At 40.8% G+C, this 19,936-nt stretch overlaps 1 protein-coding gene across 5 annotated transcripts in view; it reads left to right on the top strand.

Annotated features, from left to right (window-relative positions):
- The window catches only part of SPECC1 (sperm antigen with calponin homology and coiled-coil domains 1), a 96,803-nt gene that overhangs the window by 23,188 nt on the left and 53,679 nt on the right, over nucleotides 1–19,936 (top strand). For 4 of the 5 annotated variants that reach the window (XM_014953192.1, XM_014953191.1, XM_014953193.1 and 1 more), the window contains exon 3: nucleotides 740–875. In XM_014953192.1, coding sequence (XP_014808678.1) covers nucleotides 740–875 — 136 coding nt within the window. Of the gene's footprint in view, nucleotides 1–739; nucleotides 876–11,116; nucleotides 11,450–19,936 lie in introns of those variants that run through there. The other variant, XM_014953194.1, reaches the window with a different exon arrangement.

Genomic DNA, 19,936 nt, shown 5'->3' with positions numbered 1-19,936 from the left:
TGTTTTGTCGTGGCAGCCTGAGCTGCTTAGCTAAAAATGATTTTTACATTTTTGGCTTGATCTGCAGCATCTTCCCTGTTTGTGTCAGATGACCTGCTTTATGAGGCCCCAAAGGTTGGTGACTCCTGTTTGACAAACACAGGAAGGAACTGGCAGTTACTTGCTATTGGGATTGCTCAGAAGCCTCTTCAGAGGATCTAAGGGCACCACTGGGACAAAACTACGTGATCCTGAGTGGAGGGACAAGAACCAGCAGATCCTTTTAGGATTTCATTATTATTTTTTTTGATAGACAGATTAAGGGCCAGTTATTTGTTGCTTTGACCTACTCAGTGTGCCAGGCTCTGCAACTGGCACTTATCTGCACAGGCCCAAATACTTGACTAAATGTAAACCAGTGAGAAAATCTGAATGCTGCTCGCAGCAAGATGTGAGCAGTAGGCTATTCCTGTAAACTGTTTTCTCCCTGCCTTTCAATTATTTGCTTATTTGAACGGTCTTTCCCATTTTCATTCTTTGCTATTGAAACAGTAGTGTCTCTTAACCCACTTCACAAATATCTAGAATGCAAAACAAATATAAAAATTAATTAAAAATTTAGTACGGTTATCGAAGTATTCCCATAGGGTTACTTCATAGAAATGTTCTTTTTCTCCCGGGAACCTTGCATTTGGAACTACTTGATGGGAATACTCAAGGTCTTAATCTTCTGGTTGCTCACAAGATGTCTGTGTTGCAGCTGAAGAGGGCCAGCAGCGACGACATGCTGACAAAACCAGGGGTGACAGCAGCGTCTGGAGTCTCTCGACTGAAGAAGACCATTACAACAGGAGCAATTTCTGAGCTTGCTGAGAGTCGACTGAAGCCCAGCACAGGTAGATACAAAGATTCTGGACAACAATCTGCTTTATATGGAATGTGCTGTGAGTGTTGCTTGGTTTACCCAAATCCTAGCTGAGTTTTCCTCGTCCCCCGCCTTATAGCACAGCTATACCTCACCTGCTGTAATACGCGGCATATAGGATGAGACGCACAATGCCTTGCAGACTGGCCTTTCAGTGCATCCTACACCCCACAAATCCCTCATCTAAAGAGAAAAGGGAGCAGCCAGGGGCTTCCAGGAGCCGTCGGGGGGTGAACCCGGGCAGTGTGGCCAGGCGGGGGCGCTGGCGCCCCACAGGTACCCAGCCCACTGCCTCGCAGGGCCATAAAACCCATTGAAAGCTTGCTTTTTCTTACATTTTCACCACATATCAATAGCATTCTCTCTTCTCCCTGTGCTGAATGAGCAGAGCAGTTACCCTGCTGTTCCTGGGACGCAGCAGAGATGAGAGAACAAAGACCCAGCCCTAGCATCTTCATGTATAGCTTGTGCTCCTAAGCCACGGTGTGTTAGCCCCATCAGCTTGTTCCTATGGGTTTCAAATCTAAGCCTGTTTCTAAAGGCAGCGACACCATCTGCATACCAAGGGCTCCTGTGCAAACGCTCGGCTTTCCCCCAGGAGCTCAGCAAACGCTTGCTTTTGTCTGCTCCCTGGTGGCATTTCCAAGGGAATGCGAGATCTTATTAAATTTGACCATGACCTCCCCGTTTGCCTCTGAAGGGTTTGGCTCCGTGACAGAACAATGTTACTAATCAGAAAAGGATTTCTGTGAGAGGTAGGGGGAAAAAAAAAGAAGAAAAAATATCTTTATATACTTCCCCTCACCCTTGAAAGAAAATAATGCATTTTGTAACAGCTTAAGTGCTTCACAGTAACCCAAGGACAGATCTTGTTCTGCTGTTAATTGGTATGTAAATCCTCAAATTTAATAGTGACTAGTCACATACAAAGGCATTTAAGATTCACCAGCCAATAAAGAGGCATGATGCTGGCAAAAGATGCTTGGGAGGAGTAACGTGGGGAGAAAACCTGTACAGATGATGCAGCATAGGATCCTGGGAATGCAGCCAGGGAAACAGCACTGCAGGGAGTCCAGAATGTAATACATATGTCTGATACAAAAATCCTAGCACTGGAATAGAGAGCCCCCTTCTGCATGCATGCATAATAACTAGGATTGGAGGAGGGATAAGATTTATGATGATGACAGGTTGAAATACAAAGGGCAAAATGGTTTATGGAGGTCAAGTTACATCTGGGTATTGTTTTGCCAATTTAAATTACATCATTAGATCTGATCTCCTATATTGCTTTGCATCAGCACCTGTAGTAGTATGAATGGGAATATGTGCTAAGTGAAAAGATGGCAAGTGTGGAGCATGTATACTGTGTAGATAAACAGTAAGAATATATGTGATACCCCTCTAAAATTCCTTTTAACCTGGAGAGAACTGTACCAGGTCTTAGAAGAGCATGTTTTCAAAAATACCTGTATCTTACATGTCTTAATTTTCACAGTGGTTCCATAGTCCTAAAGTCTAGCTATGTTCTGAGAATGCGTCGCTATCATGGCCACTCAAAGGTGCTAAATATTAGTGAGCAGGGTTACAAAGCTGGATGCTACTTTTAGATTGTCACACTATGAGAAAATAGCAATAGCCATATTATAATACAGTATGTTGTTGCTAAGAGGAAAATTAAAAATCAGTTATGACAGAGGGCACAACATGTTCCTGGGAACATTAAGTAGAAAAGGAGAGAACATTTTCAACCACTATATATTATTGAAATGGCATCTCAAATAGTCTCTGACTGTGATCAAGACAACACTGCAATGTTAACTGACTCTGGAGCTAATCCAAATAAGGATGTTTGTGTAGCTGGGAAATGCAGGTGTTTGTGTGCATCACCAACTGTTTAAGTTTTGAAATTTCATTCTGAAACCACTTTCTTTGGCTTCTCTGATTGCCTTCATCAGTTCTGCATTTTCCTTTCATGTCTTAACTGCGGGCATCATGTCTTCCTCCTTGGCTTGTTTGTGCTTTTTAGATTGGGTTTTCTTTGCCTGTTATTCAAGTGAGCCATTTGATTATTTTACTGGAATGATATTATATTAGTTCCAGCTACAGTCTGGCAGTACTCAGTTGGTATTATAGTGATGTGTAAGAGAAATTGAAAGAAACAAGGTATGGAAATTCAAAAAGCTGGAGTTTCTTCTTTGGGTGTGACTGTCCAACATTTGTATGTTGACCTTGAGCGATAGCACGTGTTCCAAATACTGCAGATAATAAATAATTGACATTAAGGTTGCTTGTTTAAATAGGCTTGTTTGTTTGCTGCCTTTGGTGGAGTTTAAGTTATTCATTCTGGCCTTTTGCTGACATAACTACCCCTGTCTGCTGTGTTGGAAGCTAATGCAGTAAATCATAAGCAACTTCAAGGGAGATGAGGCCAATCTCATGTGTCCATTCTTGGCAAGTTGAGCAAAGGGAACTGGAGACAGATTCTGGCTGGAAGTCCTGTGCTGTGATATTTGGCTTTGTAACTGCTTGGCAGTTCTGAAATCCCAAGTAATGGGAAATCACATGCAGGGAGAAATAAATGTCTTGGATTCAGCTTCCTTATCCAGTGTTATGTCTTTCCATGTACTGTCCTGAAGTAGCAATTTGGTTTTCTGTTAAAACCAAACTTACAGAGCTCTTTCATTGCTTTTAATGTTTCAGTAGATAAAAAAGAGCTGGAAAAATTGCAAAACAGGAAGTAGGCACTAATCTTGAAAAAAGTTTATTTTAATGCATGCACTCATAAAGCCATCCAATCTACGAAGCTGTATAGTAAAGAAATTATTTTAAAATGTTTCAATAGAGAAATTTATATCTTCATTAAAAACTCTCTTTTCCTTAAGGTTCAAGATTACAGGAAAAAGGTGATTTTTTTCAGATTCTGATCTTTCAAGGCTTGCAGGCCAAATTACCTTAAATCATGCTATTTTACAGAGAATTGCAAAGCTGTTTATGTGATCATATACCTCTTGTGAAGAGCGTTATATGGTAGTGCTGGTATGCAAATGGAAAATTTGGGGTTCAGACAGGTGAGATTGCTTGCTCAGTGGGTCCTAGAAGTAATTCCAAATCCTTGCTTTTGATTCTGTCACTCACTCCCTACAAACTCCCTGCTCAAGCACTTTCTGAAAATTTCCCTCAAGGCTGCCTAGTTTAATCATGTTCACATGCTTCCCTGCTGTTATTTCAGTGCCAGCAGCTATTAGCTGTCAGGTTCTTCAAGAGAAAAAAAAAAATAAGTCTTATGCTGGACATTAGGAAAGAGACACAGCCAGGATGTGTGGCTGGGCTGAGCTGTGAGCACGTAATTCAAAAGCATTCAGAGCACTTCAGGCACCCCCATTTCTCACAAAATATATTGATTTTTATATCAAGATCTGCCTGCTACGATATGAAGTATCAGTTATCCTTGAAACGTAAGTAACAGATAGCCATACTTGTTTTCTCAGGCTGCTTCATCAGCTTATTTTGTTATTCCTAAGTAAAGCCTAAATCTATATAGACCTAGTGAATTTGCCATAGAAGCGGTAGGAAACTGTCAATAACAATGTTATAATCACTTAATTTAGAGAAATCCCCAGTATTTTACTGACAAGCTCAGGATCTTTCTAAAGCTCAAGCTGTGTTGGAAGACAGGTACTATACCTTCTCGCAATGACTGTGGGATGTGGTATATTTCTGGAGGCCAGGAGAAGCCAAGATGCCAGCAGGAATGGGAGGGTGTCATCCTGTGTTCCATCAGAAACGGCCACTTATTTTTTTGTGTATAAAATGGGAAAATCAATAATTGGCACACTTTTGCTTTAGCTGAAATAGTGTGTGGCTTTCTGTGCGTGCCTGCTGAGTTGATGAACGTCAATGGTTGGAGTCGTTGCCAATGCAGAAGTATAGAGGAGGCAAACTCAAAGATATTTAGAGTTTCAATTATCTCCTAGGCATCTAGTGTCGAGACTCTGAACTCTGCAGGTTACCTGGACAAAAGCTACTAATCCCAGAATGGAACGTTGCCAGCATTAGAAATGAAGCTGTACAAAGCATGCTGTTGTAATTAGCCTGGCATATTAAATGGTAAAATAAAAACACCAAGAAATTTGGCATAATCAGTGAAAGCTATAGATGGACCTGGAGATTATATTCTATTGTGGAACAGTTTGGATGGAATAATGTTCAGTTCCAATAAGGAACTTGTCCATCACTGTTTGTTTGTGGTGTAATCTATGTAAAAAGAAGAATCTTGATTTCCCTCTAAAACATAGTTGGTTGTAACTTTCCTGTGTTGATAGTGATGATATTCAGTTTTAACTGAATGAGGTGAACTGCCCCCTACCAGCATTGGTGCTAGTGCTGGGGAGGTGTCAGTGACACTTGTGAAACCTGAACAGGTTCAGCTGTGGCTGATTTTAGAGGTGAGACTGGTGTATGGTTTTATTGCACATAACACTGGTTAGATGCACTTCTTTCCCATCAAAATTGAAAATGTGGCAGACCACAGATTTTAGAGCTTCCTGCGTGTTTATAGAAAGTATAGAGGTATTTTGAGATTCCTATTTAAGATTGATATATGGAGTCTATCAAATTTACTGTCTTCTTTTTGCTAACATCTCTGCTTGGCAAGTGTTTGGCACTTTCTGATGGTGGGTAACCATTTAAGATAATGTGAAACTAATCCAGACTAGAAGCATTCTCTACAGTCAGAAAATTCAAGAGAAGTATTTCTCTAAAAAAAAAAAAAAAAAATCTTTGTTTAAAAGGGTCGTTGAGAAAAAAGTAATTGACAGTTTAATTCTTCTGCACCCCAATTAGAACAGGAAAAAGGAAAGTGATTTCTTTTGAAGGACAGCTCTCTGACCTTGGAGGCCTTTTACTCTCCCATACATCAGTTTTTGACAGGCCCTGCTTTTTGTGATCTGTCACATCAAAGGACTGCTATAGGTTTGTAGCGAGGTTGCTGCACTTTGCGTTCGGACTCGTTACTGTCTCATTTTTTTCTTGTGAAAGATAGAGACAAGTGTGAGAGACACTAATGAGATCGGTACGTTCTGTTCCACAAGACTTCACTAGAAACCAAATGACTGATCTCATCTGGGGTTTCCCAGGCACAATAAATATGCTTTAAAACTTCATCTGGAAAGCTGGTTGCGTTTTGCTGCCCTTTCCAGGTGCAACACAGTTCTTGCATAATTATGCTTTCTTATAAAGAAAAAGAGGTTCTAGCTCCAGATCTGATATAGAAGGGAAAGGAAGAGTCAAAAAAATTGCTTTGTCAAGATGTCATTCAAATAGGCAAGTAGTACTGCAGGAATTTAACATGTAAAACAATGTGGAAATTTAAGTCTAGGTTTACATCCATAGCTCTACATGTAGCTGGATATGCATATTGACATCTCCACACACACCTGCACGGGTGTTTGTAACCTATTGGTGCAAATGTGAATCTGAACCTTAACCTCTCTGACATCACCAAAATATTTCCTGTAGCTGTGATTTCCCCAGGTATTAAGTAATCACACTAAATATCAGCATCATTTTAGAAGATTTCAGCCACAAACCTCTGAAGTGAAAGCTCAAGAATTGAGGTAGATCAAATTTGGCATTCCAGGTTTAGTTTGTGGCAGTTACTTGTCAAGTTTCTCTTCATTCTCCTTACAGTTATCTTTTTTTCTGATGCCTTTGCTGAAAAAGTTCCTGTATGATGTTAGCTGCCATGTTAAATTTTCATGTTATGCTAATCTTTCTTTCTGTAACCCGTGGGCAGTTCTCCATCTTACGATGGCTCGGAATGGGCACTGCTTCACATGACTGCTCTTCAGGATTCCTCTTTGATAAATACTTTTCTCTGGTAGGATATTTTAATCAGAAAAGGCACTTATTCCAGTAGGGCAGAAGGAGCTCAGTAATTCTTTAATGAGAAAATAGCTGTGGTCTTATTAAACTCTGATATCTGTTGGCTCGAGGTCTTGGTCCTGTGATTCCTTGAACTAGAGAGATCTATCAATGGATGCTCTCTTCTTCTTCTGGAGATGGCGTGTGAAGGTTGACGGATACAATTATTCTTTTGTTCTGTTGTTGGTTGTATTGTATGAACCTTCTTCCATAACTGGGAACAGAGCAAGAGAAATGCATTTTAGTGATTGTCTGTTGGGATTTCCGATACCTGATCCTGTTAAGAAGAACAGTTTCTTTGAGAGGCATTCACAGGCTGTCTGCTGTCATCTTGCATTATTAAACAAGTAAGAATTAACTTCTGCTGACAACACCGTCTGCAGCACTTAACTCTTTTAATTTTGTTGCTGTCCTAATCTATTGCACAATTTGCATTTACTGCACTGAATCTGTATTAACACATTCTAAGATTTTGTGTGCAGCTTCTTGCTAAAACTGTGAAAGAGAGACCCTTTCTATGTTGTATGTTCCCCAGAGAATGACTTTGTTGGCACGTGTTTGCCACCCTGGGACCTGAGCCAGTTAAGAGGATTCAGTGTGTGGTAGGGATACTGAAATCCTAAATCTTAAAGACTGTAATGACTTGATTCATTAAATTGTTGACAGTTAATTGGCTCAAGAGAACATGTATAGAGAAGATCCATTACAGCTGTAAGCAAACTGTGATGATCACCAAGCCTTGCTAGGGGGATACCTAAACAGAACGAGGAGCGTGCTTGGATGGTCCAGGAATAGTACAAACCTATGATCTCTCAGTTTTCATTTCTTTTCAGGCTTCTTTAGTGAACTTGTTCAGCAAAGTCAACACAACCTTGTGTTGACTACCTGCCTCAGGTTAATGATCAGCTTCCCTTCAGCTGGTTTGAAGAGAAATGATCCTTAACACAAATTCTCTAGGCCTAAATGTGTCACAGCTGAAATGCCTTGGCAGAGTGCCATTGCGTTTGCACTTAAGAATGGGAGGGAGTGAAAGAAAGGAACGCGAAGCTGGCCTGGTCTTACAAGTATGCATATCAGGAAAGGGCTTGGCATTCCTTGTATAATTTTTTTCCACTGTGTTTTTTTTTTTTCTTTTTGGCAGCTCTTGGTTGGCCTTACAGTACTAAAATCTAATGTAAGCAGGAGGGAATGACAGCTACATCTCAGATTCCTGGAAGGCTTGAGTTCTGTGCCATGAACTTAACTATGACCTCACCAATTACCCTCACAACAAAAATTCAGTTTTTAGCATGGTTAAAAATACATTTGCTCTTTCTTTTGGGTTTCAACACAGATGTTGTGTTCTTAATCCTTTGGGGTCCACTACTGTGCATGACATATGCTGCTCTGCAGATTTCTTTTCCCTGCTGAATATGTACTTAGTGCTCACAAAATCTGTAGCATTAATGGAAGAAGTAGAGCATGGTAGTGTGAACTCTGGTATTGATAGTCAGTGTCCAGCCTTAGGACCCATTTAGTTTAGTTCAGTGTTGGCCAGAAGGCCCAGCCCCTGGATGTCCTGCTCAGCATCTGTAACTTCTTCAGAACTTGGACTTCTGAAGAAACTGTCAGGTGTCTGGCCACTGGAAATTGGAGATCATTTTGTGGCATCTTCGCACTTTTTTCTTTTGAGATGGGTTACAATTTGAACAAGTTACACTAATTCATTTGCTTTGTTGTGAGAGTAGGATGCAAGAAAAAGTTAGGCCTGTCAAGTAAGTCCTGTCATTTGACTAGTGAGTTGGAAGAATTATGTGTGTCACCCCTTGATTAATTCATTCCTATTCTCACTATATAGAAAAGGGGTGTTTGTGGGGTTTTATTGGCAGTCCCACAAGTGGATAGCACAAAGGGATGAGTCAGACTTCTTGCCTAGAAATAAATCAGCTAATTTGCTTTAAAGATGAAATTGTTAATTCATTCATCTTAATACTTTTATTCCTGAGGAAGGAAAAATAATGTAAAATGTTTAGATAACAAGTAGTTGCCTAAAGATTTAGCTATGTGTCTATTATAATTCATTACCTAGTGACTATGCTAGAATAGTGCTTGCCATTATTCCATTTTCTTTTTCCTCAGTTTGAGCTGCAAGTTCCCTAAACAGTAATCCCTTCTCCGTGACCTCTGCTCAGGCTATAGCTATATTTTAAAACTCATACTTTACCTTTCACTGTGGAGTTAGGCTAGAAGTCTTTTGCCTGACATCATGCTCCCTATCATGGTGTTAGAACGTTCTGACTTTTGTTTCGTGCCACTGTCAAAAATAATAGATTGATTCTTCCAGTTGTGACTCTTCTACAGTGCTCAGATTTCAGCTGTGTTTGCTCTGACTCAGTGATTACATTTTATAATTACTCCAGGCTTGCACCCCATACTGTACTGGGACCCTGTTACACTATTCCCTTTTGTGTTACAGAAATAGAAAGCAGGTGTTGAAATAATAAATGCTCAGTGTCAGGATTTATCAACCCAAGAGATTATCTTGGCTAATACAATCCCTCTGGTGAACCCTGATGAAGAAAAGCAGAAGTTGCTCTTTAGTCTACAATGGAAGAAAATCTCTTTGTCTTGGAGACGTGTTTCAACAGCAGTTGGAGAACACTTGTATATGGACCCTTGAGAAGGGCAAGCTGAGGACCCATCCTAATACGATACAAGATGTAAGAGACTGTAAGATGACTTTTAGAAGAAGAACACGCTATCAATGATCCTTTTTTATAGAACTTATTCATTAAACAAAGCACTTTATACTTGGCATGTCATAAGATAGGAGACAGGAGTTTTGTGTAATGTCATCCAAATATAGACAGCTGTATGAAAACTTCTAGCTTCATCCATAAAATATCAGAGCAAGAACAATGAAAAACTGAAGATTGACACCAATCTTGCCTTGTTCTACTGAAATATTAGCAAATTTCTGTTTCTATCATATTGAATGATCTCCAGACTTTATTGGAAACAATGGATTCACAAGTAGCTAGATTAATCTCTGTACGGTTTCTTTTCAATCTGTTTTGAGCCTAGAACACATATTGGTTTATTGTTTCTGAATTTGTTTTTAACCCTCTTGTAGAAACCAAAACTTTAAGAAGGTGACTGTTAATTTTCCATGTAATGGAAATTGATCACTGGAGCCATTAGTATTCTTGTTTCCCATGTAGATCATGACTCCATTAGCGAGGAGCATCTTGATTTCTTTCTTGGAAAAACTGGCTGTTGGCCAGTCTCGCTGGGTAGGGCTGCCTCATGCAGCTGCTCTTGCTGAACAAGTCATAGTCAAAAATAATGATGGTAGAGATCTGGTATGTCGACCATACTTGTGGTTGCAGCTTCTAGGTGTAGTAGTGGCTGTCAGGTTTGGTTGGCTTTTTTCAGTGTTTGCGAGGAACTAGCATGAGGGTAATTTTGGAAATCACTATGATGGTTTATTATTCCTAAAAAAACTATTGTGTCCTTACTTCAACAAAGAGAATGAGATTTTAATAGCATTCAGTGTATCCTGTACATTGTTTTTATAATATAGATGTGAACCTGCAACGTACTGAGTATTCTTGGCACCAGTTGAAGCTAAAAAGAGCTTGAGATCCCCAGAGGATATTGGAACAAATCTGATAGGACTTCTCAGAAAGGGCTGATGCTCACAATCATTGTCAGGTTTTCAGAGGGGTTCAGTCTCCATTTCAGCATATTTTAGGTATTGTAAGTTTGGAGAAGATGCTGAGCATTCTGAAATTTGGTCTCCTAATTCTTGTGACAGCTTAGTTAAGAGCAGTCCTTAGCCAGTGCACCTCTACTCTCCAGTGCAGTTAGACCTATGGGTGGGGTCGGTTTGCTCCATGGTAAACAAGCTTCAGGTGCTGTGAATTAGGGGCAAAATGAATTTTGTCTTTGCTTTGGGGCCATTTGGCTGCTTTTGCTGAAGGTCCTTCTGCCCTTCTTCACTCTCAGCTGCATTTCGGTATTTTGTTTTGAAATTTCTGACCTAGAAACAGCTCTCTGGCAGTTGGGGGGCTTGCCGTGGCTGTGTTGGGGTCCTGAAGTCCTGCTGAAGTTTCCAAGGGAAGTTCTTGGCTGCGGTGGAGCCCGGTGGTGGGTTCAGGCTTGACTCCCCCGGCGCCGTTCCCCGCAGCGGCTGCAGTTTGCGGTGCCCGCCCCTGGGTGGCCCGCACCGCTCGGCGACTCGCTCCTCCTTTCTCGGCTCTTTTCTCTGCCTCTCTTTCTCCCCCTCCTTTTATTCCAGCAGTCAGGCAGCTAATTAACTGCACAGCCCGGCCTTCTAGTGCATAATATTGTAATGAGGTAGGAGGGAGAGCCACAGCTGCTTCAGCATGAGCAGCAGGCTCTGTTCCTGGTGCCAGGAACTAGGAAGGAGCTGACTTTTTATTATTTATTTCCACACCCCCCCACCCCTCCTTTTTTTAAGTTGGCTGAAGCGTAGACGTTTAAAGCAGATAGAGGCAGGTCCGCCTCTGCCACCGAGCATGAGCGGGGCGCCGGGCTTGTAGGGGAGCTCGGGGAAGAGCCCGGGGGAGTGACCGAAGATGGGCAACCAGCCTGGGCGAGTGGAGGAGCACGATCAAGGTCTGTACGGAGCTATCGGGGCTGCTGCCTGCGGCTTTCGGGGCTGGTCCTGCAGGGGATGGGTTTTGTTCTCCGGGGGGGTTTCACCGCAGCGTCCCACCGAGCGGAAACAGAGGCTGTTGTCACGGCTAATGCTGATGGCTTGGAGCCTGCTACAGAAATTACTGCTGTTTGTGCCTTGTAAATGGTATTTGTTACTGCTCCCTACCTGAGATCGCAGCACCGTCCTTAGGGAAGCTTTTTCTGAAAGAAATCCTTTGATTGGAACGGAATGCCTCCAAGGGAGGGACCTTAATGCCTGACAGATTATTTTACATAGTCTGCATGATGCAGCTAAAAAGTTAGAAGGCTTATCTAGTGCTGTACATGCAACTTGTCAGGATCTGCAGCTTGGCTGTGGTAGCTTTTACCATTGTTTGTGGCTTGAGGCCTGAAATTTACCAGGCCTTAGAATTTAAAATGATGGCTTTGTGGAAGGTCTTCCCACCATTGTCCTTTCAGAAGTGTAGCGCTTTGCATGTTAATCAGTAGCAGACTTTCTATAAAGCCAAGAGCTAGTATCAGGTAGATCTAATTCCCTTTGTGCCAAATGTCTGTACTATACACTAGGAAGGCTAGTAATTTGTTCCTGATGCAGTGGTACTGTTTTGTTTTGCCTTTTGATTGATTTAGCTTGTTTCTCAAATGCCAGATGAGGAAAAAACAGTAGGCCTGCTGATTTCTGCTCTTTATTTCTTCCTTTCTGTTCGAGCTTAGAACCCTCTACCATCCAGAAAACTGGAATAGGTTGTATTTCCTGGCACTCTGTTTCTTACTGTTGCCATGGGAATTTCATTCACAAAATTCCATTACAAAAATTCCATTATTGCTTGATGAGGGTTTCTTTATAACTTTGGGTTAGATACGTAGCTGTTGTTTTAAAAGCAGATACATATGTACCTGATCTCTCGTACTGTGAAGAAAAGCAAGAGGCAGACAACACTGCATTGCTACTGTAGGATCTCTCACAATAGATGGGCCAGTGAGTGCTGGAACAGCAGTTAGGTGTAGTGGAGAACTCTCTAGCAGTATGTTAATCAGCAGGCTAATGAAGAACACAAAAGCTGCCAGTATCCAGTCACCAGAAGAAATGCTGCCCTAAGGGAAAGTTAAACTTTAGGCTGGAAAGTATGGCTGCCTACATCCTCAGGCCCTGGAATCATTCCCCTGCCAGCTATAGAAGTCTTGCTGGAACTAAACATGTTACTGTCATTTGAGGAGGGATAATAGTGATGATAAACTACGGGAGAGATGGATAAAGGTATGGGGAGGGAAACTGCTAACTTCTGATCAGGGTCTGAGAAAACTGACTGTGATTTTTTTCAGAGCTAGTGTTGGGATTTGAACAGCTTATTATTACTGTTAACAGAGATGATAAATGAGTGTGCAGACCCCCTGTGGGTTTTGAAAATCTCTTTCATCCTTTGTTTTCTCTTGTCCTGTGATTTATTTTTTTTTATTGAAGGGGAAATGGTTATGCTTCTATTGCACCTAAACGGTTTTAAAACTCTTCTCAGTTTAAGTGTTAGGCTATACTATGTCTTGCTTGAATATGTCCTCACTGATTGTAAGGTATGGATGTGACTGAAAAACACTTAGCATTTTGCTCAAAACTCTGTTTAATCGTGAAAAAAAGTTTTAGGAATATCACTGCTGACAGAATAAATCCTGACAACATATTCCTTGTTGAGTGTGAGATCTCTGGCTTTGGAAGTCAGGGGGTAATGTAAAGACACCTGAAGCTGCGTTTGTGTTGATTTTTGACAACTAGGATGCAAAAAATAGTTTTTCACGTTAGAATGTGATATACAGAAGTGCTTGCATTGTTCTATGACAGATATGTTTTAGTTTCAAAACTACATACAGTAATATAGGTCCCAGAAGCAACACTTTCAGAGTCTGCTAGTGCTCGTGTGAGTGATCCTGACACTGCAGCTAACAATCAAATTTTGGGATATAAAGACACAGCTGTAATAACGCAAAGTTCTGGGTGGGCTGGTCAGTGCTGTCAAGGAACAGGAAGGAAATCATTGCCCCCAACCTGAGCAGTTTGAAGATAACCCATTAATACAGGGCAATCTGAAAGAAATGTAGCTGGCTGAGGGAAGGGATTGTGGAGAAGTGAAGACAGAAAGGTAAGACATCCTACATGGTGTCTTTCCTGCAAAGAAATCCACTGCTGGTGTCTGGCTATGTTTTGAACTGAAGACTTAGAAGACTTTATAACAGCTCAATATCATCTCTTTAAGTTAATCTACCTTTTACGAAGAGTGTAAAAGTGTGTAAAGAGCAGTTGAGGAGACTGCTTGTAATGTCAAATTCTACAGGCTTTTCTCTAATTTAAAACTTATTTCAAACCATATTTACAATCATTTGTAAGAATGCTTGTGGTTTGTGACACAAGTTTGCATCACTTGTTTGCCAAAACTGTCCTACTGGCGAAGTGAGCAAGCAGTGGTGTTTCCTGCTACACCTGGGTGCTCTCAATATTCATATTTATAAAGCATATGGAGGTTTTAGAATGAAAACACCGATAGAGTAGTACAGAAAAAGGATGCAAAATGATGGTGAAGGTTCCTCCTGCTTTTGAGACTGGCTGCCTCAGGCTAAAGGAACCATTAGAGTATACAAACAGAAGCCAGAACACCTGTGAAATAGTGGGGACATTTCATGAAAGTTTTATGTAGAAGAACACAATGTTGTCCAGTGCACCAGTATTTATTGAGAGAAGCCTTTCAAACATTAGTTTGTGTTGGAAACAGCGAGGCAGCCTGTATTTCTGAACAGGAGTGCTAAGATTCTTTGACGTGGGTTGACACGGTGATGGTGGGGTTTTGTTTATCCTCTAAACATCTGCAGGTGATGTGATGATTAATATCTTTGGAAAGAGGTGGAAAAAATTACTCAATACACACAAAAGCTTTCTTGAAAGAAGCAATTGAATAGGAAATGTTAACTTCTCTAGTTGGAACAAGGTGACGGGTGGGGTTATCCAAGGGTTAGGCTTTTTTTTGGGACTGTGCTTATTTGTGAAACATGCTTACATGGCTTGGATGAGAATATCAAATGTCAGTGCATACACCAAGGCAGTATTGATCTGTTTTCTTATGTCTATTTTGTCCTGGAATAGGGGTGGCTTCATTCTATGTTTGAGGAAGAGATTCTTCAGTGTAGGATGTGTAGTTTGTAAAATACCTTTGATTTTGAAAGTCTCCATGTATTTAGGTATATATTATTTCTTGTAATTTCTGTTTTTCTTTTTTTGGGGCGTGTAGTCAGATCTTTTCTGGGTCCTCTCTTGAGTCTCTCTCATCTCATCTGCTTCTCTTTCTCCTTTCTTCTAAACGTGGGAGCCATTCATTTTAAGTCTGTTATATGTCAGCACGCCATTTCTGCCAAGCAAGAGCTCAAGAGAACAGATGAGTTTAATGATGGTGTGGGGGGAAGGGAGGGAGCAGAGAGGGGCCAGCAGAGCTAATGAATCACATAACAGCTTTCATGGAAATACCGACAGCAAGTCATGTCCTCTTCGAGCTCGGGCAGCGAGCCGTAGACCTTTTGTTCCCAGTGGAGCCAACAAACTACAATTTGCTCTCCAGTGGATAGTTTAATTTCATAGTCACCTCTTCCCCCCCACGAGTCGTTCTTGTGTGGGGATTTTATAAATACTCTCGTTCTTCAGAGTAGTAACATGCTGCTGGTTAAACTGGTATTGAAGAAGTTTATTTTCCCCTGGGGGATAATTTTTCCTTGACTTAAGCTTCTCTTCTAAGGCCAGTTAGGACCAGCTCTGTTGATTAGTCTTGTGATGTGACTTGACCGGACTGACATTATTAAATCATTTCAGAATTACCGACAAACAGATGTCAAATGGCAGTAGTCTTTTCTGCTCTGCCGGCCAGTGCAAAGAGTACGTCCAAGAGACTATGTCACAGTTTGGACTGGCCTCTTAGAGGAATTTAGTCATGAATTTGACTAACTTGCTGCCTCCAAAATTATCTGTTTGAGGCAGAGTTAAGTGATAATCTGATGTCCCCTGGTCCCAAGATGAGAGGCCAATGAATGCTAAATTAATGGAAGCGATCACTCAGTTCTTCTATGTTGTAAAGGCCCTTGCCTCAGCAGGTCTCATCATTGGCTAGGAGGATGTGCTGAGTGGGAATACTTTCTCTGTGGGCAGGACCAAAGCTTTTACAAGAAGAACTTTTTAGGGAATGGCAGGCAGCAGGATGTGGTTTATGCATTTTGTTTTGTGTTAGATTGTTTAGTTGATGAAAATTAAAGCCATTCTTGGATGAAGGCAGGAAGCTTCTGGGAATCTTACTGAATGAGCTGGTCAGCAAGAACTTGTTCTGTGATTAGAGTGCTGCAGATTATGTTTTCACTCCGGTGCCAGCAGTGTTTTAGGATCTATGAACAGTAAATCTAGTGTGGTAGTAAATGTAAAAGCTAACTTTTTTTGAAGATTATTTTATTAGTTTGTTTAATGTGCTGCAATTGGCTTGAAAGTGGCAGAGTGATAAGGAAACAGCCAGTAGATGGTTGTGATTGTGTGTTGGTTCTGACATATTATTAAATGACTGGAATGAGGAAAAGGGTGAAAGGAGGAGGGAATAATGCTGGTCTTGAAGAAAAGGTAAAGCTTGCTTCTTTTTGTTTGAGTTATACTTGGCTCCTCAAGATCTCAAAGCTATAAAGCTAGCCAAAGAAATCTGAGCAAGTATTGCACCTTGGTCTTCCCACTAAATCCTGCCAGAGCCCTGGAGGTATTCAGAGTTTGTTTAGATAGCACTTCTGTATTTTGGAGCTTTTACTAGTATTTCAGCAAAGCAATTTATTTTTTCTTTTCAATTCCTCCTCTATTTTACTAACTTACTTTTTGTAAAGTCTCCTGATTTCCACAGGGAATGTAGCTTTCATAACATGAAATTGTAAAACTGAAGCAAAGCACTTCTCTCTGACTTCATTGACACTGTATTGCTTGAAGAGGACTTAATTTGATTTTTCTGTGATTGTCACAGACTGCCATTGGCAGGTTGACAAATCTTTGATACTTTCATTATTTTTGGATGCTTTCCTGGGCTGTATCTCCAAGCAATTTGAGCATAGTGATTAAAGATGATGTAAAACTGAGGATCTCTGATGGTAATAGACACTGCTAGAATTTCCATGCATCAACTTTTTTTCTTCCCATAATCCAAAGTAGACACGTGTTCACAGATCTCTTCTGAAATGTTCCATCTATTGTATTTCATGGAGCAGTAATGTTTTTCCAAAAGCATCAATAGATATGGATTGCATGTTCTGAGGCAGAGTACTCTGTCCTTGTATGATCTGTGCTCATCAGTCAGTTCTCTCAGCCTGTAGAATTGCATCAGAACTGCAATTTTCTACCCTTTTAATCAGACTGTGTAGCACACAACTAATGAACTCCATATTTTTATCAACAGCAACATTTAAATGTAAAGATGAATTTGATTTTGACTGGAAAAATAAACCATTGGGAAACTGCAAGGTTAACATGAGTTTGCAGGGTCCAGTTCTGAGTATGCATAGAGGCTGTTTGTTTAGTTTTAATATCTTGATTGGAAGTTATTCAGTTTCTTAGGAAAAAAATGTTAGAGACCAAGTAAATGTGTTCATGTCTTGTGAGCAGAGTTACGTTCCTCTCATTCTTGGCTTGATGGATGCTTCAGTGCTAACTGTTAAAAATCAGTAGTGTTCTACTTTCACTGATGAAGCAAATAAGAATTTTACCAGTAACTTCAATGAAGTCATATTTATTGATGTATGGAAAGGGGCTTCAGGGACAGGGTGTGTTTAGTCATTTGATGTATTATACTGATGTTGGCTCACTGTTTTTTTTTCTTCCCCTACTGAATTGGGTTTTTGGGTAATTCCCTATGCTTGTGCAGAACAGACTCAGCTCAGTGGTAGGGTCCATTACACAGAATTAACAGATGGTAAGTGAGGATGAGACCGAGTTTCCATGAATACCAGTCATTGCAGGGTCTAGTGTTGCCTGCTTGGAGAAAGATCACGGCGTCAGCTTGCCAAGAGAGCAATAGCCCTGGTGTTTGTCTATCTGCAACGCGCTAAAATAGTTGCTAAATTGCAGCCTCTAAAGGAAAAGTAGCATTTTATTTATTCAAGGATGAATTGTCAAAATCCTGTTTTCTCAGAAAAAAAAACCAAACATACAAAAACTATATGACCAAACAGAAGTGGGTTGAAGTCTTGTTCCCAAGAGCATGTATTGGCAGCTCCAATGCTGATATTCTAATGCTGGAAAGGGGTAAGGCAGTGGTGTCATATCCATCCCCATCTGCAAATACCATTCCTTGAATGGAGAGAGAGCTCCAGAAAAGTGGGTGCAACTGATTTAAAAACTTCAAAAGTTTTTAAACCTTTGTATGATGGAAGGTTGTGTGCAGAAGACAGCCAGTTGTCGGCTGGCTAAAGCAACATACAGAAACATTTCATGTTCTGTTTCCAGGCCTCCTAAAGTACGTGGTAGTAACTTTGCGTAGCCTGAAGCTGCTTATCCATTTGACTCTCCATCGGTCCTGGGCTTCCGATCTGTCTTGCCCTAAGGTGGGAGGCACAAAGCTCTGATAGTATTTCTCTAAGCTTCTCCTGAGCAAAAACTAATGAGGATGGAGGTGTTGGAAGGGAAGCGACAGTGCTCTCTGAGGGACTGGGGATATTTCCACAATCCTTATCTTCTAGATCTTGAGAAATGCTGCTTTCATAAAGCCTTGTTGAGTTTGAAGAATGGACTAATCATGTTAGAAATTACTCTCGGCCTCCTCCACACATAGTTTCTTTGAGGCTGCTTGACTGTGGAAAATCTCTGACTGATCTTTTAATTAAAAGCTTTTTTTTTTTTTTTTTTTTTTACCAAGGAGTTGAAGCTTTTCCTGCTTTGAAGTGGGCAACTTTTTCTAGATAAACATCTCATTATGTTATGAAATTTCTTCCTCTCTCCCCTTCTGTCTCATTTCTTTTGATGCGTCTCATCCTGTGGTGATAGTTTTGATGATTTCAGCCCAGTTCCTAGTGTCAGCTATTCGGGACAGCACTCGCCATCTCCCTTATCGCTGTACAGGGCAGAGCTAAAGCTCTGGATGAGCTGGGGAAACTCAATTGCAGTCCTCTCCCCACCCCCTCACTGAAGCAGGCTGGAAACAACAATAAAACTGGGTTTATTGTGTGGTCATCACATTTAAGTAAACAAAAGGCAGTTGTAATACCAATGCAATGCATACTGGTTATTAAGCGTTAAGCAAACAGTTGAGGGGAAAAAAAAAAGTCTCTAGTTTTGAAGTTCTGCCCCTGTTATAGGGGAGGAGGACGAACCTCCTTTCATGTATCCATTTTTGATCCCTTTTTTTTTTTTTTCCCCCTACTCTTCCTGGATTAGCAGGGCTTGAGAATTCATGAGGAAAGAAGTCATCTTGGCTCCGTCAGCCCTGGCCTTTTGGCCAAGTGTGGGGCAGCATTCCTGAGCTGGAGGGTTCAGGTCATGGTTTCCTAATGCACAGCCCTCAGCAGCAGTGCTGTGTAAGGGCATTTTCTGCTGCTCCGTTCCTCTGTGGTGACTCTGTTCCCGCAGTGGTACAAGCTGAAGAGTTTATGGGAAGGACAGTGAATTAGATCGGGATCTGCCTTTAACAAAGAAAGTGAAAGTGTGGGGGGGAAACAACATGCAGATAGTTTTATAGCCAAATCGGTTCCCTGATTCAGTGAACAGTTAAATAAACAGGTTGAATAAATTAGCCTTTGAATTTTGAAAAATATTAAGCATTTCCGCATTTAAATTGCTTTTTTTTACCCTTCGTGCTTACAGATGTGATGTGAGGTAGGTTTTGGTAGCTTAGAGGAGTGATCCACAGCACCTGACTTGTCTGGAAGGAGCAAGGTTTTTTTCACTTTTCTATTGGAAGTGTAACTCTTCTTCATTAACTTGCAGCCACGGATCAGATGTTAATGTTCAGTTGTGAAAGCCATTGTATATGCACTGTATGTGGAGGAATGTATCTGCTTGCTTCTCCATGATGACTGCTGTTGAATGGATTCACATGGTTAGATTTAGGGTGTGTTGTTTTTTTGTTTTTTAATTTTCTGTACTTCTTGAAACAAGGCCCTCAAAAGGAATATTGAAACTGTATTTTTTTTTTTTTAATCATCAGCTATGAAGGTTGTGGAAATTGTAAAACTGGATAAAAAGAAGCAACATCTCGGGGTGACTTTATTTTAAAAACCAAAAATTCTGGATTTCTGCAAATTCCACCAGATGATATTTTGGGATAATGCTACATTCAGAAAGTTTTAGTCATTCTTTTTTGGGGGGTAGGCAAGGGGTATAGTTAGCAGGCAACTAAAGTTTTTTGGCAGACCCACTGGTATTAACAGTTCCCAAAAAAGTCAGCTTGAGTTTACCAGGGG

Source organism: Calidris pugnax, unplaced genomic scaffold, assembly GCF_001431845.1.
Source record: "Calidris pugnax isolate Ruff unplaced genomic scaffold, ASM143184v1 scaffold133, whole genome shotgun sequence".
Classification (NCBI taxonomy): Eukaryota; Metazoa; Chordata; class Aves; order Charadriiformes; family Scolopacidae; genus Calidris; species Calidris pugnax.
The sequence above is the reverse complement of the archived record's forward strand: the minus strand, read 5'-3'. Positions and strand labels throughout refer to the sequence as shown.